At 42.3% G+C, this 26,959-nt stretch overlaps 1 protein-coding gene across 2 annotated transcripts in view; it reads right to left on the bottom strand.

Moving 5' to 3' along the window:
- foxp4 (forkhead box P4) overlaps positions 1-26,959 on the bottom strand; it is a 398,372-nt gene that overhangs the window by 39,259 nt on the left and 332,154 nt on the right. For both annotated transcript variants that reach the window (XM_063065460.1, XM_063065461.1), the window contains exons 9-10: positions 7,103-7,190; positions 4,624-4,707 (exon numbers count right to left, since the gene is read on the bottom strand). In XM_063065460.1, the coding sequence (XP_062921530.1) occupies positions 4,624-4,707; positions 7,103-7,190 (172 nt within the window). The remainder of the gene's footprint in view (positions 1-4,623; positions 4,708-7,102; positions 7,191-26,959) is intronic.

Below are 26,959 nucleotides of genomic sequence, written 5' to 3' on the forward strand. Positions count from 1 at the left end.
TTTGCTGGGATCAGATGAAATATATCCCAGGCTGTTCAAAGAAGCAAAAGAGACTGACTACAATGCTTCAATTCTTCACTTCGAAAGGCACAGATTAATCAAGGACAGTCTGAATGGATTTGTTTTGGAAGGTCAGATCTGAGTGACATGTTTACTTCTTTGAAGAAGAACTTAGGAGTGTCAAATGAGAGCAGTGTATTTGATGGAGTTTACATATATTTTAGCAAGGCTATTGACAAGGTCCCACATGGCAGACCACAGATGAGTAGTGCATACAGCTCTAAGTTACAATAAGGTTGTGTTTGCAATTGCCAAGGCACAGAAAAGACTTAAAAGGACGCTTCCACAAAGGGAAAACTGTAGCTAAGAGGAAAGACTGCTCTGTTAGATTGTTTTCTTTGGAATACTGATGGCTGATGGGAGAATTTATTGAGATGTATGAAACTGCAGAAAACCTACGTAAATAGGAAGAACAATTTTTCCTTAATAGAGGAGTATGAGCCAGGAGACATTGATTTAAAGTCATCACCAAAGGATTAAAGGGGAACTGAGACAAATCTCTTGCACCCATGGGTTTTGGAACTTATTACATAAAAGATGGTAGAAGCAAGGACCTTCATAATAGCTGAAAGGTACTTAGATAAGTAGTTGAAGGATAGTGATCTGCGGGACCTTAAAGACCTGGTACTGCAAGGTAGAATTTGTTTGGATAACCCTTCTTTGACCAGTATAGTTAAAATGAACTGACTTTCCTCCTCCATGAGGTACATTTTCTATGATGTCAATATCGTGGTCCAAATCTAACCCCCATACCCCAGTACCCTGGAACGAACTGGCTTGCTGGATAATTTCAATTAGTCAACTGCTCTGCCTACCTAGGTCTGACAACTCACGTAGGCTAGGTAATTACAGAAGATTTCCTTCCCTAAAGGACATGAATGAATTAAATCAACTTCTAACAAAAAATCAAAAACTCTAATTTTTTATTTTAACCCCTGAACTTGTTTAATTAGCAATGTAATTGCCTCAGCTGCAAATGCAAGACATGGAACATCTGCATTAGGCTCAGCCAGCTGCATCACAGGCACTAGCCCCCCCACCATCAAAGGCATCTTCAAAGGGTGATGCCTCGAGAAGTTGGCATCCATCATGAAGGACCCACAGCAGCCAGGACATTCCCTCTTCGCAGTACTACCATCAATGGCGAAGTACAGAAGCCAGAGGATGCACACTCAACATTTTAGGAGCAGCTTCTTCCCCCCCAGCATCAGAATTCTGAACAGACCATGAGCTCGCGAATACTATCTCACTATTCTGCTCTTTTTTGCACTTTTTAAAAATATCCTTAGTGTAATTTACATTAATTTTTATATATTTCTGCTGCAGAACAATCGACTTCACGACATATGCCAATGCTAATAAACCTGATTCTGGTTCTGACTGATATTTTTGTAACACAGAGTTCGAGCTGCTCAGCCACAAAAACTATTGCAAAGTTGACCCTTTTCTCAACCAATGTCTGTATCAATAAACTCCCAACAGGGGCACTGAGTAACATACAGGCTTCCACTGAAAAGCTTAAAGAACTTTTGACTGTAAGTTAGTGAAGGGAGGAGTAATATCAGAGGGTGAAATCATTATTGAGTGTCATAATCTGAAAAACTTGGAAATAAAAGTTCAAACAATTCAAGTAATTCACAATATCTACCTAAGGGGTAGCATTACCGGAGAAACCACAGACTTGGTCTTGGTCAAAATTTATCCCTGAATCATCATTGAAACAGGCATCTTATCATACCCACCCTGTAAACTGCCTTTTCAAAAGCTCTCTTCTGAAAAGTGCTATGAGACTATTAACACATAATCTTCATGTCACCTTTAAAGTTTCTTCCCCCACCAGTTCATCAGATTGATCATTCAAATTAGCCCCCCCAACCCCCTCTATCTATTACCCCCGCACCCCCTTACAATGCACTGCACTGTAAACACTTCAAACCACTTCACATCATGCTGTTTACATTGGGATAACATGCTGGTATTTATCTATTTACACACATTTTATTCTATATCCATATTTTAACTTCTAACTATTTTTTATATATAACTATTCTTTATAATGTAAAATATTGTGGTTTTTTGTCACATGCTGTGCATTGACCAACACACCACAAATTCCTAATTCATGAATAAAATTGAGCTTTGATTATTACAGCATAGGGAACATATGGCGTAAGGTTAGTCTCTGTTAACAATAGTGGCAATGCTGCAAAGTGTTTTGGACACTGTGGTTTTGAAAAGTGTTCTATGAATTATATTCTATATTTTGATTTCCTTTAACTTATTGGGTGGGGGTTTCCATTGCAGCATCAGTCTACATTTCATTGCTCACGGAAAGAGAAACGTTTCTGAAGTCAGCAGGCAAGGTAATGAAACAGAGAGAGAGAGAGAGATATAAGAATGGAATGTGGAAACCGGGGAAGGCAGAGAGAAAGCAGATGACAGAGGTTGTAACTTGAAGAGAGAAATCAAGGAGGAAGCAGAAAGGACGGAGGAAAGGCAGGTGGTCAGAAAAAGAATGTGGAGTAACTGGGCGGATTGACAGAGAGGGGAGTGGGTGGAAAACATGAGCTCGAATAGGCTTTTGAATCCTCATGTCTTATGGCTAATCTTTAAGCATGGACATGTACTTCATGGTAGGTGTGGACATCATGTTGTATGGCTGAACTCTTCAATGTCACTTTCACATCCAAAAATCACTCTCTATCCTGAATATCCTCAGTAACTGGCCCTCCAAAGCCCACTTCAGTGGAAGATTACCATGGTTCATTGGATGAAGAACTTCCCTGTCAATTCAACCCTGATCTGAGATTCCGACCCCTGGTTATGGACACCAGCTAGCGGAAGGGTCTTCCTGAGCCTATCACATAAAGCACTGCAAGTTTTATGTTTCAATAAGATCTTTTCTCATTCCTCTAGACTCCAGAGGGAGCAGAGAGAATAGGCAGGAAGGAAGGGGAAAAGTAAATGGGAATAGGAGGAGGGAGAATGAGTGGAAAAAAGAGAGACTGAAATTCAAACAGACTGACTGAGGACAGATTGGAGGGAGGCATTTCAAGGCTGAGGGGGCAGTGTCAAACAGAAGTCCAGGAAAACAGTCGTTAGACAGAAGATTTGAGGAAGGGTCACTGAGTAGAAACTTCATCTGGTTCCTCTTTCACAGATGCTGCTGAACTGGTTAGTTCTGCCAGCATTTTTGCATCTGTATTTTCATTCATTTTATTGGGTCAACAGTATGGATGCTATAATTATAGAGAGTGGTTTTAAGGGAATAGTACAGAGAGATGTGATAGAAAGTACCAATTGGTTTATCAATCATTTATTGATTTGATAATGAAAACCATTTTTCTCATTGTTCACTGAAAGCTGATGGGTAAGAATTGCTTGCTTTATCAGCAATTTGCATCCAAAATGACCAATTCCCATGAAAAGCATTAGACTGCTCATTAAGGATAGCACCAAGTTTCAGCATGTAGTGTATTGATTCCTGGATCATTTACTTTGGACAAAAGATAGATGTGTGTTGCAAATAAACCAACAATGATTAATTTTTGATTGTTCACTTTGTTTTTGCTGGATCAAAGATTAATGACTTGGACATACCACGTATCGTAAAACAGACTAAAGGAACAATGAGTCAGCAAAAAACAGTCACACAGATCTGATGCACATTGCACAATTCCAATGTGCCTTGTCTCTGTAAGCAGTAAGGTTAACTCTGAGTCAGATTGTGATTTTAAACCACACTCTGGCAATCAGAACACTAGACTAATCCTACACTGCCAGAGGTGTTGTTTTTCAGATAAGATGTTGAACAAAGGCCCCATTATTTCATCGAGATGGACAAGAAAAAGTCCAAGAGTCCTATTTCAGAGAAGGGCTGCGGTATTCTCCCTAAACTACACAGCAGATTATCTCATCACTGTCTCGTTTCTGTTTCTGAACTCCGCAGCCTGGTTCCCACATTTTAAAAAGAGCTCTTCAAGCTGGAGAGGGTGCAGAAGAGATTTACAAAGATGCTACCTGCACCAGAGGGCCTACATTACAAGAACAAGTTGCCCTCACTAGATCTTTATCCCTTAGAACATAGGAGAATGAGGGTTGATCAGATAGAAGTTTATAAAATCGCCAGAGGTTGGACGGACATAGACTTTGGATTAGGGATTCCAAAACTAGAGGGCACAGGTACAATATAAGAGGGGGAGACATAAAGGAGACCCCGAGAAGTAACTTCTTTACACAGAGGGTAGTGAGTAGCTGCCAGAGGGGAGGACAAGTGCAACATTTAAGAGGGATTTGAACAGATAAGTAAAGGGGAAGAAGTTGGAGGGTTACATATCAAATGCAGGCAACTGGGACTAGCAGGAAGGATGCTGTGGTTGGCATCGACTATTGGTGCAGAGAGCCCGTTTCTGGGCTGTATGACTCTGTGACTACAGATCAGAAGTACCTTGCTGACTGGAAAACATGTCGCTGTGTTTCCACATTATGAACTGTACGCCACAGAAATGTAACTCTCTCTTTATGTAAAAGTTATTTCAATGTGGTTCAAGTTGAAATACTCACAGGCTGGGCAAAAGGCTTTGGGTCAGATGGTCTCATGTGCAGGTGAGCCATCATGGCCTGAAGACGTTCCGTCTCCTTAGACAGCTGTGGGAAACAGGAAATTTGACTCATGTGAAGAAAAGAAGATTGTTATGTCGTAGCAACATTCCAGTAATCCACAAGATGTCTTGAGACAAATGTTAGTTCACGGTTGGACGCATGGGTAAGCATCATGCTGAGGGATACCTGTCACTGCATTATCTTCACATTCTGACTCAGCAGGCTCTCTCCAAGATCGTTTAAAAACCCAAAAGAGACTGCAGATGCTGCAATCTGGAGCAATACACTAAATGCAGGAGGAGCTCAGAAGATCAGGCAGCCTCCAGTCCAGAGGAGTAGTCCCGATCCTGAAAACCAACGGTCCATTTCTCTCCATGTATGCTGCCTGACCTGCTGAGATCCTGCAGCATTTTTTGTGTTGTTCATTTTAAACCCCCTACATTTCAAATCTTCCCTCAGCTTACTTTTGTCAAGTGAATTTCAGCCTACCTAGCATTTTCTGAAGAGTTTAAGCCCCTAGTTCCCTGAGCATTGCACTTTGTTCCCTTCAGTCCATTTAACAGAAAGATGACAGAAAGCTATTTGCTTTTATTACCATGTCCCTCACACTTCCCCACTAAACTTGCTTCACCTTTTCTGAGCAGGGAGTGGTCAATTGCAGGATTAAAAAATCTAAGGTCTAGGCAGAGGAAGATATATAAAAGAAATGATGTGGTTTGATGAACACAGAATATCAGAACGATAGGAAAGTTATCGTGATGATTCAATAAATTTGTACAAACATTGTGATGGCAATTTCAAAGGCAGCTTTGTAACCCTGGGACTATTCGGCACTGGGAGGGTAAAGGCTAAAGGGTGGCCCATATGAGGTTCTTGAAACATAAAAAGTATTTGAGAGGTTAAACATTTTTTCTACTGGCTGGGTCACAAAGTAAAACTGACATTTGGGAGGACTTAATGTTTTATGTTACAGGTAATTAAAAGCTTTGTTATATAGGGATCTATTGAGAGACCAATTTTTTTAAACTTCATCTTACCTGCTCCACCCACCTGCCTTCCCCCTCACCTGGTTTCACCTATCACCTGCCAGTTTGTACTCCTTCCTCTCCCCCTACTTTCTTATTCTGGCTTCAACCTCCTTCCTGTCCAGTCGTAATGAAGGACCTCTGCCCAAAACATTGACTACCTATTCCTCTCCAGAGATGCTAACTGACCTGCTGAGTTACTCCAGCATTCTGTGTGTTTTGCTCTGGATTTCCAACATCTGCAGAATCTCTTGTGTTTGTAGCATATCTTAGAAGGAATCTGAAGTAATATTTACAGGAGAAAACATAAAAGTACAGCACCGTCAGAATTTATAGAGCTCGATCTTGGCTCTTTGATAGCTGCTGAGACTGATGCATGAATAACAAACTAGCCCACAGGAAGAAAACATCCAGGCACTCACTGTGCTGCAATGAATCTTTCTTCCTCTGACAAAAGTCACCACAAGTCCTTCCAGTTGGCCTGGTACTGGCCTTGGTTCACCTGTAGGCCAACCCCAACAATCAAGGCAGCATTCTGAACTCTTCTTCCAATCAGCCTCCAGATTCCAAAGGTCGACAGGTCACCCTGCAAACATCTTGACTCCTTCTGGTAGCCTGCCTCTCTCCTAACTTTATTGTGAACTTCTGAATCTAGGATTGTGTTGGCGCGTGGCCAAGTGGTTAAGGCTTCGGTCTAGTGATCTGAAGGTTGCTAGTTCAAGCCTTGGCTGAGGCAGCATGTTGTGTCCTTGAGCAAGGCACTTAACCACACATTGCTCTGCAACGACACCGGTGCCAAGCTGTATGGGTCCTCATGCCCTTCCCTTGGACAACATCGGCGGTGTGGAGAGGGAGACTTGCAGCATGGGCAACTGCTGGTCTTCCATACAACTTTGCCCAGGCCTGTGCCCTGGAAACTTTCCAAGGCATAAATCCATGGTCTCATGAGACTAACGGATGCCTTTAAAATATTCAGGCATTGGCCATTTCTTTCTCTTATTATTCTACTGCAGCACAATTTAATAAGCCTGCATTTGACACTCTGCCTCATTTGAAGGATTTTACACCATCAACTGATCTGAAAACCTTACAGAGAAACAAAATTTAGCTGAAAAGTTGGCACTAATACAAGCATAATGTATCAAGTAGTCCTCTTTAGTTGTCTAATTTCCCACCTCCCACTCCCTATAGGCAGGTCATTCCAGTTTTAGTCTTTTTAGAGAAAAGGGTTGATGGTTGGACCAGGATGAAGTGGAGTAGCTGCAGTTTGTATTTTTATTCAGGGCAACGGCTATCTCATTTCATTTCCAAGTAGTCAAATACCAGCAGTGAGAGAAAACCTGGTCACTCACCCACCCTGCAAGATAGGAAAGAAAGCTCTAAACCTTCCAACATGATGGTAGAAAGATACCAACCTGAATTTCAAGTTGCTGGACAACCTGCATCTGTACTCGACACTGGGCTGTACTGCGATCGTCGAGAGCGTGTTCATTGTTGAGGTGCCTACGGCAGAAAAGAATTCACAGTTTGAGATAGCAAGTATTGAAGTATCACTCTGGTGGCACCAGCAGTTAACTCAAGAACTCAAGAACAAAGACAAAAATCATCCTGCACTAACTACCCCATCACCTGTTTAAGGTTTCATCCACCAACTTACTGACCATGCTTTCTACATTCACACCCAAATCATTTATATAAACCTGTGTCCCAGCACTGATACCATGTGGTATGCATCTAATCCAAGAAATAACTCTTGATATCACCCTCTGAGTCCTACCAGTGGCAAATTATGAATCCAATCTGTGATTTCCCCTTAAATCCCATGTGGTCTGAACTATCACATTAGCCTGCCATGAGGGACTTTCTCAATGGCCTTACTAAAATCCATCTTCTCAACATCTACTGCTGTACCCTTATCAACCCTCTTGGGTACTTCCTCAAAGAACTCCAGGAGATTTGTCAGATATGACTTCCCACACACAAAGTCATGCTAACTGCTTTAATTTAGACTGTCTCTCCAAATTTTTGTGGAACCCGTCCCTCAGAATCCCCTCCAGCAACTTACCCACCGCTGATGTCAGACTCACTGGCCTGTAGTTTCTTGGCTTATTTTTGTTAACCTTTTAAAACAATTGTACAACACCAGTCACTCTCCAGTCCTCTAAAACCTCACCTGTGGCTAGAGATGAAGCAAATATCTCTGCAAGTGCCTCCACACTTCCTTCTCCAATTTCCCACAAAATCCAGCAATGCACTAAGTCAGGCCTTGGGAGTTTAGTTAGCTTAATGCACTTTAAGGCTACCAATACCTCATCCCAGCTAATTTACACATGTTCTAGGAGAACATCAGTCATTTCCTTAGTTTCCATCATTTTTTCTACAGTTAAAAACTGAAGGGAATAATCTCCATTAAAAATATCACCCGTTTACTTTGGTTCTACACATAGATGCCCATACTGATCTTTAAGAGGATCTATTCCTTTACTCTTAATATATCAATGGAACCTATTGAGATTTTGCCACTCCTTGCCTGCCAGATCTTTCTCATATCTTCTCCTGCCTTTCTAATTTCTCTCTGACTGTCAGTGCACTCCTACATTTCTTACAGTCATCAAGAGATTCACTAGTTCCAAATTGCTTATGTCCAGCATCTGCTTTGTTCTTCTTCTTAACCAAAACCTCAATATCTCTTGTCAACCAGGGTTCCCAAAACCAACCAGCCTTCCCCTTCACGCTAACAGGAACATGCAGGCACTGAGTTCTTGACAGCCCACTTTTAAAGGCCCCCCCACTTGGCAGATGCTCCATTTCCTGGAACCTCGCCCAATCAACCACTGCAAACTCACACCTAATGGCTCCAAGATTTGCTGTGCCCCAGTTCAGGACCTTAGCCTGTGAACTAGTCATATCCTTCTCCATTACTATTTAAAAACCATCAGAATTATGATCACTGGACCCAAAGTGCTCGCCAACAGATATTTCCTCCACTTGTCCCGTCTCATTTCCTTGAAGGAAGTCCAGTGTTTTGCCCTTTCTAGTAGTTCCCTCTATATATTGATAAAAGAAGCTTTCTTGGCACATTTCACAAATAATACTCTATCCAAGCCTTTTACACAATGGCTAGCCTACTCAATATTAGGGAAGTTAAATTCTCCCACTAACGCTAACTTATTTATGTTTACCAAATAACTGTAGCCTCTCTACATTACCTGCTCCTCCAGCTGCAGCTGATTATTGGGATCCTATTATACAATCCCATCAGAGTGACCATGTCCAAGTTTTACCCAAATGGTTTCATTGGATGATTCCCCCAAGAATCTTCTCTCCAATGGCCATTGTTATGTCCTTTTTCATCAAGAAGGCAACTCCTCCTCATCTCTGACCGACACCTCTGTTGTGCCTGTAACATCTGCATTCTGGAACATTGAGCTCCCAGTCCTGCCCTTCCCTCACCCTTCCCTGTTATGACTATGTAATCACAGTTCCCAGTCAATCATGCCCTGAGTTCATCCACCTTACCTGTCAAGCCTCTTGCATTGAATTCAATGTGATTTAAACCAATGATCTTTTCTCTCCCTTCAATGTGCTCCTTTTTATTCTACTGACTACATTTTCTCTTACTGGCTATGGCATAATGCCCCAATTCCTTATCAGCTACCAGGTTTTTTTAAAAATTTTCTACCTGACTCATACTGGTGTCAAAATGGTTGTGATGAATTTAGTATGGTAGTGAAGTGGGTAGTGCTTCTCGCTTCCACTGCTGGTTAGCAGTCTTGCGAAAGGGAGAATTCGGTGTGTGAGTCTCTCCCTGCCGGTACATAGCTCCTCCAACAGCAAGCTTCATTCAGTGCCTCCTTGCCGGCAACACAAAGAAACCGAACTCCTTTTGGACTCAGGCTGAACTACAGAGGATGGGGAGGAGGTCTAGCCCCTGCACACAAACCCACCGGCATGTGGACACACCCTGGTACCCATTAACCAGACCCCTGGTTATGGGTAAGTAGCCCCACTGCCTTATGGGCAGCCTTGGGAGAGATGAAGACTGCGAGAGTAAAGCCAGACAGCAGATATGGGTTGGAGCCCCTAAGGTGGCTGAACGTCATTGAACATCCTTCTGGCAGCTCCTGCAGCCAAGCTGGTGCCAAACGTATTGCTTCAAAAGCTTTCCTTTGGACTACACTGGTGAGGCCGAGAGGGGCATCTTGATGACTGGGCATCTCAGGATCTCTATACCTTCCGCGCAGGCTTGTGATGGTGATGGTAATCACCCACTGTCTTTCGAGACAGATGGATGCCAACCAACTCATACCATAACAAAAATGAACAGTTTATCGCTGATCTTAAAGTATAACCAGTATGCATATTAAAGCTCAAACATATTCTATTACAACTGAGAATTTCAGCACTAGTAATAAAGAATGCTTTGTTAAAGTCTTGGCTCCATTTTTTCTAATGACTTAACAGACTAGGAATGAGCATGGAAATTATTTTATCATAAATGAATTTTCTGAATTTTTTGGCTCTGAGAAGTGTTTTCAAAGTAAATGTTTTCTACAAATGTGTGAGTTTGCAGGAAATGCATCTCCCACATATTGATGATCTTGGCTGATGCTGCCTTTGAGGTATGAATCAGGGGTAAGGTGGTGGGTCAGAGAAAGGACAAGGATTAATGAGGAGACCCTACCCACTCTACAATCTCATGCAATCCTGACTTGGAAAGGCCTAAATCATATTGCTGGAAGTCGAGATGGGTCATCTAAATAAACCCAGTAAAATCACGCTTAGAATATACTATGGTAAAAATCTAAAGGGAATCATTAATACCTTCTGGGGGAAAGAAAATAACCCATGCTCTTTCAATCCTGCTTGGGTCTATGTGTCACTTTAATTCCACATGAATGTGACTGAGTTTTAACTGCCTGATTGCAGATATTGTGGGAATGAAGAAATATGGGTTAGTTCAGGACAGCAGCACTGAAGAAAAAATCAGCTGCAATCTTATTGAAGGGTGGAACAGGAGAAATGGGCCAAATGGCTTCTCCTGCTTATTTTTCTTATGCTTAAGTTGCAGCAATTGGAACAAGCAATAAATGTCGGCTTTGTCAGTAAAACCTGTATCTTGAGAGAGAGCTTTTAAGAAAACGGCCTTCTTTGAGGATGAGGGAAGGTCCAATAGACTGCTAGAAGGGCCTGCTGAAGTTTCAGTGGGGTGAGCTCATGTTGAGATTGTTTTCACTTATTTTGCCTCAGTCGCTGCTATTTGACCAGCTCCCAAGGTGTGCTTCTTAACACAGATTAAGCTTGTAGCATTGTACTGATCAGGCTGCTAGGAAGAAGCCTCAGCCAGTCCATTGGCTTTAACTGGGGATCGCTGCTGGCACCAATAAGACAGGATAGGAGGAGACCATTCAGCCCAGGATGCTGTTCCACAATTAGACCATGGGAAATCGTGGACTTGGAGAAAGTGAAGGGAGAGGAAGCAAAGCCAGCCCTTCCTCCTTTCCCTCTCTGCACTCAAAGTAGATTATCTGGTTGCTATCTCATTGGTGTTTCTGGGAGCTTGCTACCTGCAAGTTAACTGCCATGATTCCCACATTAAAACAGAGAGTACTTAAAGAGAAGAGCTCAGTTGATTGCTAATTAACATCAAAATCCTGCAGATGCTGGAAATCTGAAAAATTGCAGCAGAAACTTTCTCTTCCGACAAACTCTGCTTGATCTTTCTGAGTGTTTCCTGTATTTTCTGTTCAGATTATTTAGAAGTCTTAATCATAGAATCATAGAACTGCAGAGCACGGGAATGACTCCATTCAGCCCATCTTGTCCCTGCAGATCAAGATGTCTATCTACACTAATTCCATGGCTACAATAGGCCTATGGCCTTTACCTATCTAAGTCTCTGTCCAACTGCCTTTTAAACACTATAATTGTGTCTTCCTCTGTCAGCTCATTATATGAAAAATTTACCCATCAGATCTCTTTTAAATTTCTCCTCTCTTGCCTTAAACCTTGTCCTCTATTTCTGAATTACCCTGCCCTGGGAAGAAATTCTATCTACCGTATGTCCCTCCATTCAGTCACCCCTTATGTTATGTGCCGTGTCGTATGATATGGGTGATCATGGTCTCGTGACCATGATTGCTCTTGGCAAATTTTTCTACAGAAGTAGTTTGCCATTGCCCTCTTTGCGCTGTGTCTTTACAAGATGGGTGACCCCAACCATTATCAATGCCCTTCAGAGATTGTCTGCCTGGCGTCAGTGGTCGCACAACCAGGACTTGCGATATGCACCAGCTGTTCATGCGACCGTCCATCACCTGCTCTCATGGGCTCTCATGACCTTGATCGGGGGGGCTAGGCAGGTGCTACACCTTGCCCAAGGATGACCTGCAGGTTAGCAGAGGGAAGGAATGCCTTATACCTCCTTTGATCGAGACGTAACTCCATCCCACCACCCATTTAGCATCCTACTTTCCAGTGAAAATAACCTCAGCCTATACAGTCTCTCCTTATAAATACAAGCCTCCATTCCAGGCAAGGTATTCTGTACCTTCTCTACTGACATCACATTCTTCCTGCAGTGTGGTGACCAAAACTGTACACAATACTCCAAGTGTATTCTAACCAAGGTTTTATTATGTCTCAAACCTTATACTCATTACCTTGGCCTTTGAAGGTATTCTTCACCTAATCTATCCATTTGTGTTGCCATTTATTGATCTATGGAATTACGTTCCAATGCTCTTCACAAGACTAGAGCCCATGGTATTACAGGAAAGGTGCTAGCATGGATAGAACATTGGTAGATCAACAGGAGGCGAAGAGGGACCTACTCTGGTTGGCAGCTGGTGACAAGTGGTGTTCTGTAGGGGTGGATATTGGGATTTCTTCTTTTCACATTCTATGTCAACGATTTGGATGGTGGAATTGATGGCTCTGTGGCCAAGTTTTCAGGCAACACAAAGGTAGGTGGTGGGATTGGTAGTGTTGAGGAAGCAGGGAGCCTGCAGGATTGGGAGGATGGGCAAAGTGGCAGATGGAATATAGTGTAGGGAAGTGTATGGTCATGCACTTTGGTAGAAGGAATAAAGGCGAACACTATTTTCTATGTGGGGAGAAAATTCAAAAATCAGAGGTATGAAAGGACTTGGGAGACCTTGTGCAGGATTCCCCAAAGGTTAACTTACAGGTTGAATCTGTAATAAGGAAGGAAAATGCAATGTCAGCATTCAATTCAATAGGAATATAATACAAAAGCAAGAATGTGATGCTGATGCTTTATAAGGCATTGATCAGACCACACTTAGAGTATTGTGAGCTGTTTTGGGTCCCTTAAAAGATGTGCTGGCATTGGGGAGGGTCAATAGTAGAATCACAAGATTGATTCCAGAAATGAAAGGGTTAACACATGAGGAGCATTTGATGGCCCTGTGCCTGTACTGGCTGAAGTTTAGAGGAATGAGGGGGTGGGGATCTCATTGAAACTATTGAATATTAAAAGGCCTAGACAGGGTAGAAGTGGAAAGGATGTTTCCTGTAGTAGGTAAGTCTAGCAATGGTGGACACAGGACTTCCATTTAGAACAGAGATGAGAAGGAATTTCTTTAGCCAGAGGGTGGTGAATCTGTGGAAGTTATTGCCATGGACAGCTATGTAGCCCAAGTCATTGAGGATATTTAACGCAGAGGTAGATAGGTTCTTGGTTAATCAGCTTGTCAAAGATTACCAGGAGAAGGCAGGAGAATGGGGTCGAGAGGGATAATAAATAAATCATGATAGAATGGCAGAACAGACTCAAGGGGCCGAGTGGCCTAATTCTGCTCCCCTGTCTTATGGTCTTATGGTTCCACTGTACATCAATGCTCCTAAGGTCCCTGCCATCTACTCCATATGTCCTACCAGAATTTGACTTCCAAAACTGCATCACCTCACATTTGTTGGGATTAAATTCCATCTGTTGACAACTGTTCAAAGGACAGTTAAGTTATGAGTTTCAAAAGCATAGGCACCTATGATCATCCAGTCGTTCCAGCGCATTGTCCATAGCTGTGACTAGACCAACCCATTTAACATGAGAGCTAACGTGGGTCTTCAGGGTTGCAATGGGATACAAATTTCTGAGAATCTCTGTTTTGGATTTAATATATATATTCTGTCTCAATATAGATTTGTCAGTTCTCATCTTCAGAGCTAACATAAATTATTTCTTTGACTCCCTGCTGACAGCAATGTATTGTTCAACAAATAAAACTTTAACTCCTCTCAAGTAGCTAACAGGCACAGAAGGTTTAGAAACTGAGTCTTCAAATGGCTGTTCAATTGCATGCACCTCAGACATAAACGACTTACAGCCAACGCTGTCACAACTCACCTCCCATCACTCCCCCAATGTGCTCCACCACTACCATGCTTTCCCTACCCCCTACCCCACCCACAGTCAATTTTTATTTCACTGAAAACACTGGAAATGAATGCTGAGATGTAAAGATGGTGGCTGATTACTGTCTTCTCTTTAATACCATCATGCTCAATGTCAACCTCATGAACTTAACAGTAGTTATAGCTCGTAGGATCAGGAGTTGTTGCCTTGCAGTTGAGATGAGGAAATCAATGGGATTTGATCAGGGCCACGAATCAATGACCTAGCTTGGAGCTCTGAAACTCAAGTTCACACTGGAAATTTGCAGCACATCTCTCAACCAAAATTAAGAGATAACTCTATTTGAAGAACAGTCAAGATTAAATACAACCACAAGTAAGTCTGCAGATGCTGGAAATCTAAGCAATGCACACAAAATGCTGGAGCAACTCAGCAGGTCAGGCAGCACCTATGGAGAAGAGAAACCTGTCAACGTTTTAGTCCGAGACCCTTCATCAGGACTGGGTCTTGGCCCAAAACGTCAACTGTTTACTCTTTTCCATAGATGCTGCCTGGCCTGCTGAGTTCCTCCAGCATTTTGTGTGTGAGTTAAGATTAAAGTGTGTTTAGGGATGGTAGTCATATATTGGCACGGCATGAGTAAGATCAGCAAGCTTCCTTCTTTGAAAGGCAGTTGTGAATCAGTTAGATTTTTATGACAATTTGATAAGCTCCTAACTACATTTACTGATAACGATTTATTTTAAAGTTCACTTCAAAGTTTCAGATTGCCCTTCTGGGGATTAAACTTCAAGAGACCAGTAAAATGATCACCACATCATTTCACTTCTTTTGTTCTTAAAACCTTTTCTCTATCTCAATTTCAAGCTACACTTTTCTGCTGTCAGTCTGAAATACCTTAATGCTTATTTGTGTATTTTCTTGAGTGGAGGGGTTTTATTAAAGTGACGAGTTTATGGGCAGTACTTGCTGCGTCAGCTGAGAAGGGAAACATGCAAACCAATTTCTCTGCTCGTTATGCAATGATTATCCAGCCATTATGGGATAGTGAAAACAAATCCCACAGAATGCTCAGAAACATCTGGTTTCAGTTTGGCTAATCGACTGATTGCCAGACTCCTACTCACAACCTGTCTGACCTCCACAGTGAAGTCTCTTGCAACCGCATTGAGATGGCCTGGTGTGTTAAGCCAGCACTAAGGGCTATTTGCTTGTGTTTTATTTCAGAATTCAGAATGAATGCTTGGGTGACAATCTGTGGTTTCTGGAGAATTTTTTTTGTCCTTTCTTTTCCCCCACCCTCACCATCTGCAAGGCCAGTGACTTCATAACAATGATCTCATCTGGGATTCACAGGGGAACAGATAGCTTCTCTTGGTTTCTGCTCGTCATTGGTGATTACAGAAAGGAGAATGACCTCACCCCTTCCTCTTAAGCAACATTGCACAGCTTGGTTCTGAAACACAGTACTGCTACTCTGTTCCTTTACCTTGAACAAAGGGGCACTGTCTATCAACATCACCAAGAATTTACCATCGTTCAAACTCCAGAAGTTTGAACACACCGTGTAAACACAATAAATATGAGCCCACTCTTTTAATATCGAGTGTGGGTGTTCATGAACAACAGAGAATGTATCTTTGTGTGTGTGTGTGTGTGTGTGTGTTCACATGTGTGAACATGGAGCAAAGGCTGGTTTTATTAACCCTCCTCAATGAACAGCTTGTGATATTGTGTTGTGTTTCATTTCCTGCCTCCCTCTCATGCGGGTGAAGTACTGGACTAACTTCCCCCAAGTGATAACCAACTCTCTCTCTCACACACACACACACACACACACACAGAAAACAATGGTCCTTATGGTCCAATGCACAGGAAGAAGAGCACTAATTGTCCATCCTCTATTGTACTTGAGCAGGGAGGAGCAAATTGATTTCTCAGTCTGGCAGATGGTGTTTGATGAAGATGCAACCAGGTGCCGAAGACTCTGGAATTTGACCAGAATGAATGGCTGACATGTTCTCGCTGGCACTGTCTGCATTCGGCACTGAGTTTGTAGTGACTGCAGACACAGATACACAAGTAACTGCAGAAGCTTGAAACTGAAGCACAAAGGAAACTGCTGGAAGAACTCAGTAGATCAGGCAGCTGTGGAGGGAAAGGGATAGTAACGATAGGGTATTTTAGGAGACTCCCGTATGGCCACATGGAGCTTAGAAAAATAGAGGGCTATGGGTAAAGCCTAGGTAGTTCTAAGGTAGGGACAAGGTCAGCACAGCTTTGTGGGCTGAAGGGCCTGTATTGTGCTGTATGTTTCTACGTTATGTTTCAGGCTGAGATCCTACATCAGAAATGAGAGTGTAAATATAGTCAGTATATAGAAGTGAAAGAGAGGGGTGCGACAGAGGGTGGTAGTGGTAAGTGGAACCAGATGAGAGTGTGTGGGTGGTGGTGGTGGTGGAAGGAGCAGAAGGCTCTCGCTGTGGGAAGGGAGCATTGAAACAGTTCATCATTCCTCCCTTATCTGTCTCCATCTATCACCTTCCAGCTTCTGTCTTTATGCTTCCCCCCCCGCTCCTCCACCTACCTCCGTCTGCGCGAATATGGAAGTAGATGGCAGAGGAAGTACAATTACAGTGTTTAAAACGCAGTTACACGGCTGCATGATTAGGAAGAGACATAGGCCAAGTGTTGACACCTTGTCCTACATGTATAAGATGGGTTGAAGTGCCCGTTTCTGTGCTGTATGACCCTATGACTCACCCATCACCTACCAGCCCTGCTCCATCACCGAGCTCCATCTGCTCATCCTACCCCATCCCACTCCCCTAATCTGGTTCCACCTATCACCTACCAGCCTCTCTGTCTCATTTCTATATACTCTACACTCTCCGTCCTGATGCAGGCTCTTGACCCCATACATTGGCCTACCCTTTGTCTCCACAGTTGCTGCTGATGCACTGAGTAGTTCCAGCAGTTCAGTTTCTTGGTGGAGATAGTATCTCCATCTGGTCTTTTTAGTTGGTTGTGATGTAATCTTGAATTATTTCAGTCTTGGGCAGAGAGAAGCAATATTTAAGTGACTACAGATGCCTTGGTTATTGCTGTTTCAGTTTGGATAACCTTGCTCTGGCTGTGTTGTAAGGTGTTTGGACAAGATTGGTTTGAGGTGTAATCTTCCACCATCATGAAGCTCACACTGACTCTCAAGAACTTACTATTCTTTGACTTGATTCTAAAGCAGCTAACTCTTTCTCTATTTTCTTAACGTTTTTTTTAAGCTTGCCCTTCCTGTCACTGGAGGGAGGAGAAGATGGCGGCGCGACGCAACGCGCGCGGCCGTTCCGAATGACTATCGTATTTGTGAAGTAGGATGCCGTGCACAATCCAGATTTGATGGAGACAGCCGTGAGAAGCGAGGAGGAACATCTGGAGTAACTTCTGAAATGCCTGCTTTGCTGCCGCTGCTACTGCGTGATTGAGAATCTCCAGAGACGAGGGCCCCAAATCATCGGCTTTGCCTATTGCCTGTTGCCGGGGTCGAAGCGCTCAGCAGAGATGGTGCTCAGTGCTCGGTGTCGAAGTGGTGGTCGGAGGCTCGGAGTTTTCGGACGGACTCGGAGTCGGACTGTGGTCTGATGCTTCCAGGATGCTGCATCGGCAAGTTGGCGGCGCTGGAGGTTCACCGTCTGTGTGAGATGATGGGACTTTCAAGAGACTTTGAGACTTTTACTGTCCCATGGTCTGTTCTTATCAAATTACGGTATTGTTTTGCACTGTTTTAACTATATGTTATAATTATGTGGTTTTTGTTAGTTTTTAAGTCGGTTTGTCATGTGTTTTCGTGATATCGTTCTGGAAAAACATTTTATCATTTCTTAATGCATGCATGACTAAGTGACAATTAAAGAGGACTGCGTGTCCTTATAATCTAATCTAATCTAATCCTTAGTACCAGTTATAACCTCTTGCTTATTCTTCCCCTCAGCATGGTAGCATAGTGGTTCATGTAATGCTATTACATAGTCAGCAATCACCGATCCGAGTTCAATTCCCACTACTTCCCGTGAGGAGTTTGTAAATTCTTCCTGAGACCACATGGGTTTCCTCTGGGTGCTCTATCTTCCTCCCACATTCCAGTGAGGTACGGGTTAGGGTTAGTGAGTTGTGGGCATGCTATTTTGGCACCAGAAAACTGGCAATACTTGTAGGCTACCCAGCAACATTCTCACTGATTGATGCAAGTGACGCATCTCACTGTATGTTTTGATGTTAACATGTACATGTGACAAATATGGCTAATCCTTATCTTTGTCACTGCGAGGGATTTAAGCTTCATCAAATCCTACTTTAGATCATAGTGCCTCAGCCTTAGGTACACAGAAGCAAAAGGAAGTCATTCAGTCCCACAACCACAATCCGTCATTCAATTAAATCAGGGCTGATCTGCATCTCAATCATGTTCATCCTGCTGAGCTCCATGACCTTATCATATGCTGACCTAACAAAGCTTGCCGTATTTTCTTCGACGTCACTAAATTATTACCCACAGCAAGGTGGCCCAAAGCACGCAGAGGACTAGATTATCAAACTGTGTCTGGCAGTAGTTTCTTTTATTTGTAACAGTCTAATGATTTTAGTCAGAAGAAAAGATAAGTGTGTGTTTACATCAGTTATTTCCACAAATCTGCCTCCTTTTATCAGTCCTAGTTATTTTTCAATCCTCTCATGTGTCGGAGAGTTGGCAAACATACAAACACTTTCCTTTGATGTCTTTTCTAACATGTTAGGAACAAAGGGATCTAATTGCAAATGAACTAATTAAAGGAAACTGGTGACGGAGCGTGAAAACAATTTGTGTGACCCTCAGCACTGCTCGCTGTTGCAGTGAGATGTTTCTGCCACTAGACAGAGGTTAACCAGCCACAGTGGCAAAGAAATTAACCATGGCGTTATGCTCAAAGCAATGGCTGTTTCCTTCAGCTGATGCTCCCTCGTCATGGGCACCTTGGGCAGCCATTCAGAACTCCCAGACTCCTTTCAGCCAAAGGCTAAAGAATGAGAAGTTAGAATACACCTCCTATCAACCCTATACTCTGTGATTTCTACACTCTTTCAATTCTTGCTACGTTCTTCGATCTGAATTTTATTGTTCCAACATTATAAGTCATGCCTTCAGCTTCTATCCTTTTGTATTTCCCTCTCCAAATCCTTCTCCTTCTCCTCCTGTAGGGTGTTTCCTCAAGCCCACCACTTTGGCAATTTTATGCTCACCTGCTTTGGTCAGGATTTTGCCTGCCATTTCTTCTACTTAAAAATGTTCAATGTATTAAGGATGCACTTTAAATGTAAGATATTGTAATCCAAGCCTTTTACTATTAAAAGGGAAACAAGATATATTAACATTTACAGGATCCCAGGACATCCCAAGAAGTTATGATCAATGAAGTACTTTTTGGAATCATTATTATATTGAAAACACACAGAAACTTGGTGCTCAGCAATCCACCAGAAACAGCAATAACGAATTGGTACTTGCAGTTTTGCTCATGCTGATTGAGGGTTAACAACAGAGGTAAAATAGCTGAATCTGGTTCTCTTCAAAATAGTTCTACCCAAGAATGTAGACATGGGATATAGACCAGGAAGGATACTGCTGCAGATTGCAATGTGCTAACAGCAGTTGCAGAATTGTGTCAATGGATCGATAGCAAGATGCCTCTGTCTTGCAAAGACCCAGTTGCTTTTCCACATACAAAACTGATTGTAAGCTCTGCCAACAAAATCTCATCGCATGTACAGTATTTGATGGAGCTTTTCACATGCCTGATTGATATGGGGCTAACTCAAATTCTCCTAAAATGGGCAATGTCTATTATAAGAAAAAAATGTGTAGCGCGGCAATGGAGCTAGTAGAGTTACTACCGCACAGATTCGTAGAACGCAGAACATTACAGCACAATGCAGCTCTTGTGCCAGACTTTTAACCTGCTCTAACCCGTTCCTACTATATAGCCCTCCATTTCTCTATCATCCATGTGCCTATCTAAGAGTTTCTTATATGCCCCTAATGTATCTGCCGTTAATACCAATCCTGGCAGAGTGTTCTGCGTACCACCACTCTCTACATAAAGAGCCTACCTCTGACAGTCCTCCAATTGTCTTAAAGTTATGCCCCCTTGTATTAGGCATTTCTGCCCTGGGGATAAAGACTCTGACCTATGCCTTTTATCATCTTGTACACCTCTATTAAGTCACTTCTCATCCTCCAAACCTGCAAACAGAAGAGCTGTAGCTTGCTTAATCTATCTTCATAGGACATGCCCTCTAGTCTATTCAGTGACTAAGATTCAATCATAACCTCCAGTTTTGTTTGTGGAGCTTGTATGTTCTCCCCTTTATTGGTTTCCTCCAGAATTTCTGTATTCCACCTAGTTCCAAAAATGTGTTGGCCCCTTGGTTAATTGGCCACTGCAAAGTTCCCCTAGTTTGTAAGAGACTGCTACAGTTTGAAGGATGTTGATGAGAATGTGTGGAGAATAAAATGGGATTCGTACAGCATTAATAAAAATGGCTGTTCAATGGCCATGGCAGGCTCGGGACCAGAGGGCCCATTTCCATGCTGTGTCAAAGAATATCTTAATCCAGCCATTGAACTTTAAAAGAACCACCAGATAAAAGATGTACGTTCAAGGGAGGAGACAGGGGAAGGGAGACAGCAAATTTAGAGAGGAACTTTCAGGCCTAAAGCTGAGGTGAAAAAAAAGACAAGGCTGTCAATGGTGAAGGTATGCAGAAAGCAAAATTGAAGGAAGATAGAAATCTCAGAGTTTATTTGGGACTGGAAGTGGTTACAAAAGTAGATGAGGCCAATATGGCTTTGAAAAATAAGGAGATGAAACAATAAACTGAAACCTAATATTCAACTGGATTTCCAATAGACTTGGCACATTTATTTCTCTAACATTGCATCAAATAAAAACTCGTTAACCTCACTCTTCCACTTTCTCAAATTGCAAATGCTTGAACTCCAAAATTTTGCTTAGAGTTTCAATTTATGAATAACATTTATTACAAAATCCTGTTTAAATCTAATCCATCTTGGCAGGAGTAGCAATGGGGGTCAATTGACATTCCTTCCAGGAAGAAAAAAAAAGTGAGAATAGAGTTTCCAGAAAGCGAATCACAAGATTAGACAGAAATTAACACTAGAAACCACAATAATCAGTGAATCATATGGGTAACTATGGAGGAGCATTCACATTGGTTTGAAAAACATGCCAAACCTGTTTGGTAAGTCTGAGTGGTTCAGGCCTGCAGAGTTATATATTGAGTTAAAGTACTGCACTGAATTTAATCATAGACTATAATGAGAAAAAAACCACAAGAAGCATCTAGACTACCCACTCATAACTGTTGTGCGGTGAGCTCAGAGTATAAGCAGCAATTTGGTGGCTTCATCACAAAAGTATTTCTCCCTGTCCTCTACTCATTACCCACCTTCAAACTTTTCATAAGTCAGCCTCAGAAGACCACACTAATCTGCCAAAGCCATATCGCAAATAGTGACACGAGTAGATACAAAGATTTTACAGAGGGATATAGACAGTAAGATGCTGGTGGATGGGGTAAACGTACAGAAAGGGTTAGGGTTAATTATTCATTTCCTTTACAAAAACAGGAAAACAGAAGAGCTTCTCCATTCAGAAAGCTGGCCTGCTTTTGCAGATTTGTGTGTCTTTGTCTAGTTAACACAGAAAGGTAAAGTGAAGGTACAACAAGCAGTTAGAGAGGCAAGTGGTACACAGTATTTTATTGAAGTGGGGTTGGAGAGAAGGACCAGCATAGTCTATTGAAACCTGGAGATCACACCTAGGGTATTGTGTATCTTTGGTCTCCTAGCCTAACGAAGAATAGAGCAGTGCAATGGAGGTTTGCTGGATAATGAAGCAATTCTACGTGCCAATATACTCTGGAATTTAGAATAATTTGAGGTGATCCCATTGAAATATATTAGAGGGTTTAACAAGTAGATTCTGGTAGGCTATTTCCTCCAGCAAAAAAAAAGATCCAGAACTACCGGCTATAGTCTCAGGAGGAGAGGTCAGATATTCACAGTCAAGATAAAAGATTTCATTCAGTAAGTTTATGATTCTTTCGAATTCTCTACTCCAGAAGATGTGGATGGTTACTAACAATGTTCAGTGCTGAAATCAAGCGATCTTTGAAGCAGTTCAAAGTTGTTAACATAAACTAGAAGGACCACATCTTGCATCTATGGATTTTGCAATCTCCTGAAACAAACATTAAAGTTTACAACTTTTGGTAAATATTGTTTCCCATTATTATACTTATGTCCCTTGCTCTCCTCATTTCCTTAAAGTGTCTCACTGATGTTTACTGCTCATGCTCCTTATCATCTTATCCATCTCAACCAATCTCCACGTAGTCTTTAGTTTTATGACTCACACCGTCTCCCCAATTCTACTTTGAAAACTGACATCCCTCCATTGTTCCATGGTAGGGGGCATCACGATGGTGTAGCGGTTAGCGTGAGGTTATTCCAGTTTATTTCCGGCGCGGCTGTAAGGATTTTGCATGTTCTCCACATGAACCGTGTGGGTTTGATCAGGGTGCTTCACTTTCCTCTCACGGTCCAAAGGCGTATTGGTTAGTAGGTTAATTGGTCATTGTAAACTGTCCTGTGATTAAGCTAGGGGTAAGTAGGTCAGAGGCTGGGAGTTGCAGCTCGATGGGCTGGAAGGGCCTGTTCTCATCTGTCTCTCTAAATAAATAAATCCCCTCAGCTTTGAGAAAGAGTTATTGACCCAAAGTATTAACTGTTTCTCTTTGCATAGATGCTGATTGACTGGCTGAATTCTTTCAGCACTTCTGGTTTTGTTTTAGATTCTAGTATCAGCAGATTTATTTGATTTTCTTTGTGGGGATAAGCCAGGAAAATGGAGTTGAGAACACAGATCTGTCATAATCAAACTGAATAATGGAGTAGGCTGAGAGACGATATGGTCTAATCCTGCTCCAATTTTTTGGGTATAACCGAGGAACAAGCTGTATAGATACTGCTGGAAGAAATTAATATTGATTCATTCACTTGAAAACTTACTGAAATAAAAACATACTTTGAGTTCAATATTTTAATAGTTAAAAATATGATGTGATAAGTTTTCAAATTTAAACCACTTGACCGTAAGAGTATAATACATAGGAGTGGAATTCAGCCTTTCTACCCATCGTGCCTGTTCTAACATTCAATTATGGTTGATTTAGTTTCCTTCTCAACCACATTCTCCCCTAACCTTTAATGCCCTTACTAATCAAGAACTTATCAACCTCCACTTTAAATATATGCAATGACATGGCCTCCCCAGCTGTCTCTGGCAATGAATTCACCATACTCTGACTGAAGAAATCCCTTCTCATCTCTGCTGTAAAGGGACGTCCCTCTATTCTGAGGCTTTGCTCTCGGGTCCTAGACACTCCGTTTATTTGAAAAAAAATCCTCTCCATATCCATTTGATCTAGGCCTTTCAATATTCACTAAGTTTCAAAGAGATTCCCCTTATTCTTCTAAGCCCATGAATTCATGAGTCGTCAAATACTCATCATATATTAGATTATTAGATTATGAGGACACACAGTCCTCTTTTATTGTCATTTAGTAATGCATGCATTAAGAAATGATACAATATTCCTCTGGTGTGACATCACAGAAACACAGGACTGACCAACACTTAAAAACTGACAAAAACTACATAAACATATAGTTAAAACAGTGCAAGCAATAACGTAGCTTGATGAAGAACAGGCCATGAGCACGGTAAAAAAGTTCAAAGTCTCTCAAAAGTCCCACATCTCACGCAGACAGGAGAAGGAAGAAAACTCTCCCTGCCATACCCGACCACAGTCCGACTCTGAGTCGTCCGAAAACTTCAAGCTCTAACCAGCCCTCCGACACCGAGCACTGAGCACCATCTCTGCCGAACGTTTCGACCCCAGTCCCGGTTGCCAGCAGCAGGCAAAGCCGAGGATTTTGGGGCCTTCCCTCTGGAGATTCTCGATCGCACAGTGGCGGCGGCAGCGAACTGGGCATTTCAGAAATTACTCCAGATGTTCCTCTGTGCTCTCACGGCTGTCTCCATCAAATCAGAATTGTGCACAGCCCCTATTTAACAAATACAATATAATTTCACCGGAGAGGCTATGTGTGCTGCGTCGCGCTGCCATCTTCTCCTCCCTCCTCTATTAACCCTTCCTTTTCCAGGATTGTTCTCGTAAACCTTCTCTGGATCCTCTCTAATGTCAGCACATCCTTTCTTAGATATGGGTTTTTAAAGGAGGAGGAGAAGATGCCAGCGCGACGCAGCGCGTGCGGCCACTTCACTTGTGATGTCTGTTATCTGTCAAGTAGGGGACCATGCACAATTCTGATTCGATGGAGACAGACGTGAGAGTACGGAGGAACATCTGGAGAAACTTCTGAAATGCCCGCTTTGCTGCCGCTGTTACTGTGTGGTCCGGAATCTCCGGAGAAGAAGGCCCCAAATCCTTGTCTTTGCCTGATTCGGCGGCCGGGACAAGGTCGAAGGCGCTTGGTTGAGGATGGCGCTCAGGAGGCTGTATCGAAGGGGCTGGTCGGAGGCTTGAAGTTTTCGGACGGACGATCTGATCTCAGTGTCGCCTATGGTCGGGTGCTTCCAACGCATCGGCAGTTGTCGGTGCCTGGAGGCTTATGGCAGGGAGTTTCTCCCTTTACCGCCTGCTATTGGGGACTCGAGAGTCGATCGACTCGGGACTTTGAGACTTTTTTTTTACTGTGCCCATGGTTTGTTCTTCATCAAGTTATGGTATTACTTTGCACTGCTGTAACTATATGTTATAATTATGTGGTTCTGTCAGTGTTAGTCTTTGGTTTGTCCTGTTTTTCTGTGATATCACTCTGGAGGAACATTGTATCATTTCTTAATGCATGGATGCATTTCTAAATGACAATAAACAAGGACTGAGTGTTCTCATAATCTAATCTAAATTGCTCACAATTTTCCAAATGTGGTCTGACCAATGCTTTACAAAGCCTCAGTATTACATTCTTGCTTCTATATTCTAGTCCTCTCGAAATGAATGCTAACATTGCAGTTGCCTTCCTTACTACCAACTCAGCCTGTAAGTTAAACTTTAGAAAATCCTGTACTAAGATCCCAAATCCCTGTGCACATCTGATTTCGGAATTCACTCCCACTTTATTTAGCTTGTGCCTGTATGTGCATGACCATACATTTCCCTACACGGTACTCCATTTGCCACACTTGAGATATCCTCAAGTCAATGTTTGTTGCAGATTAACAGAGAGACATTGATCAATATGAACAACAACTCTATTAACCTTGCATTTTGCACCTAGCAGCATAATAAAGGGTGAATTAACTGGACCTTGGATTTTTATCATCTAGGGATTCCTGAAGAGAATGTTGAAAATACAGAGATTACCTACAACTGTCAGAATGGTAACTATATTCCATTGTTTGCTGAAAACACAAAGCACAGAGCCAACATTCCAACCGTATTCCACAGCTTCCTACCATATCCCCTACCCAGCCTTACAGAGACCAGCCCACAAGGAACAAGAATTCGTAGACTCATAGAGAAACATTAAACACAGGATATTATGGAGAAATATTAGAGAGATATGTAAAATGAGGAGGAGTATAATATTTATTCAGAGAAAAAGAAAGGGTGAGTGAAAGAATTGTCTCTCATGTGCTCCTCAACTCTTTCCTACTACTCATCTGTTAAAGGAAAATTTTACAGCAACCGATTAACCTGCCAGCACATTTTTGAGCTGTGGGAGAGAACCAAACCGAGGTTTAAAGGGAGGCTGTGCAAACTCTGCACAATCAGAACACTGGGGTACGTTACTGGAGCTGGGATGCAGCAACCTATGCTGCCCATGCTTGCTAATCCACACTGCTTTACTTTCCAGCAATCATTTGGTATTAAAGCTCTCATCTTTGTTTTTAAGTCACAGTGTGGGCTTTGTTAATAACATTTCCGCCATTAAAACATTCAGACACTTTACACATTATTCCATGTTCTCCTGATGCTATTTGATTGAATAGGTGAGTGGAGTATGAGCGTGTATGTACCAGTTTGTATCTGTATGTAACCCATGTATCTTTTAGTAAGAGGATGTGTTCATATGTTTGCATACATACTTCTGCTTTCATATTTCCAAGATTATATGTGCACATTTCCTCACATACATATATGTATGTGTAAATCTGCTGAAATCATCCAGCATATAGTATCAGGGCACAAGATGGAGGCAGGGCAGTCTACACCGAATGGCACAACCAAGTTGCAGGAATTGTGTACAGGAACATCTATGCGGGGTATGGATTGGGCACTCCCAAATCCAAATGGGAAACACCCAAGAAGATAGTGGAGAATGACAGAGCTGAGATCCTGTGGGTCTTCCACATACAGACTGATAAGCAGGTACTGGCCAACCAACCAGACATAATAATACTGGAGAAGGGACAGAAGAAAGCAATAGTAATTGATGTGACAATCACAAATGACAGGAATGTCAGGAAGAAAGAATATGAGAAGCTGGAGAAATACTAGGGCTTGAAAGAGCAGATAGAAAGGATGTGAAAGGTTAAAGCCAGAGTAATCCCAGTGGTGATAGGAGCACTTGGAGCTGTGACACCTGGACTGGGAGAGTGGCTCCAACAAATCCCGAGGACAACATGTGAGATCGCGATCCAGAAGAGCACACTACTAGGAACAGCAAGGATACTGTGCCGAACCCTTAAACTCCCAGGACTGGTCGAGGATCCGAGATTGCGGGAAAAATACACATACACACCACCCA

The sequence above is a fragment of the Mobula hypostoma genome, chromosome 13 (assembly GCF_963921235.1).
Source record: "Mobula hypostoma chromosome 13, sMobHyp1.1, whole genome shotgun sequence".
In the NCBI taxonomy this organism is placed as follows: domain Eukaryota; kingdom Metazoa; phylum Chordata; class Chondrichthyes; order Myliobatiformes; family Myliobatidae; genus Mobula; species Mobula hypostoma.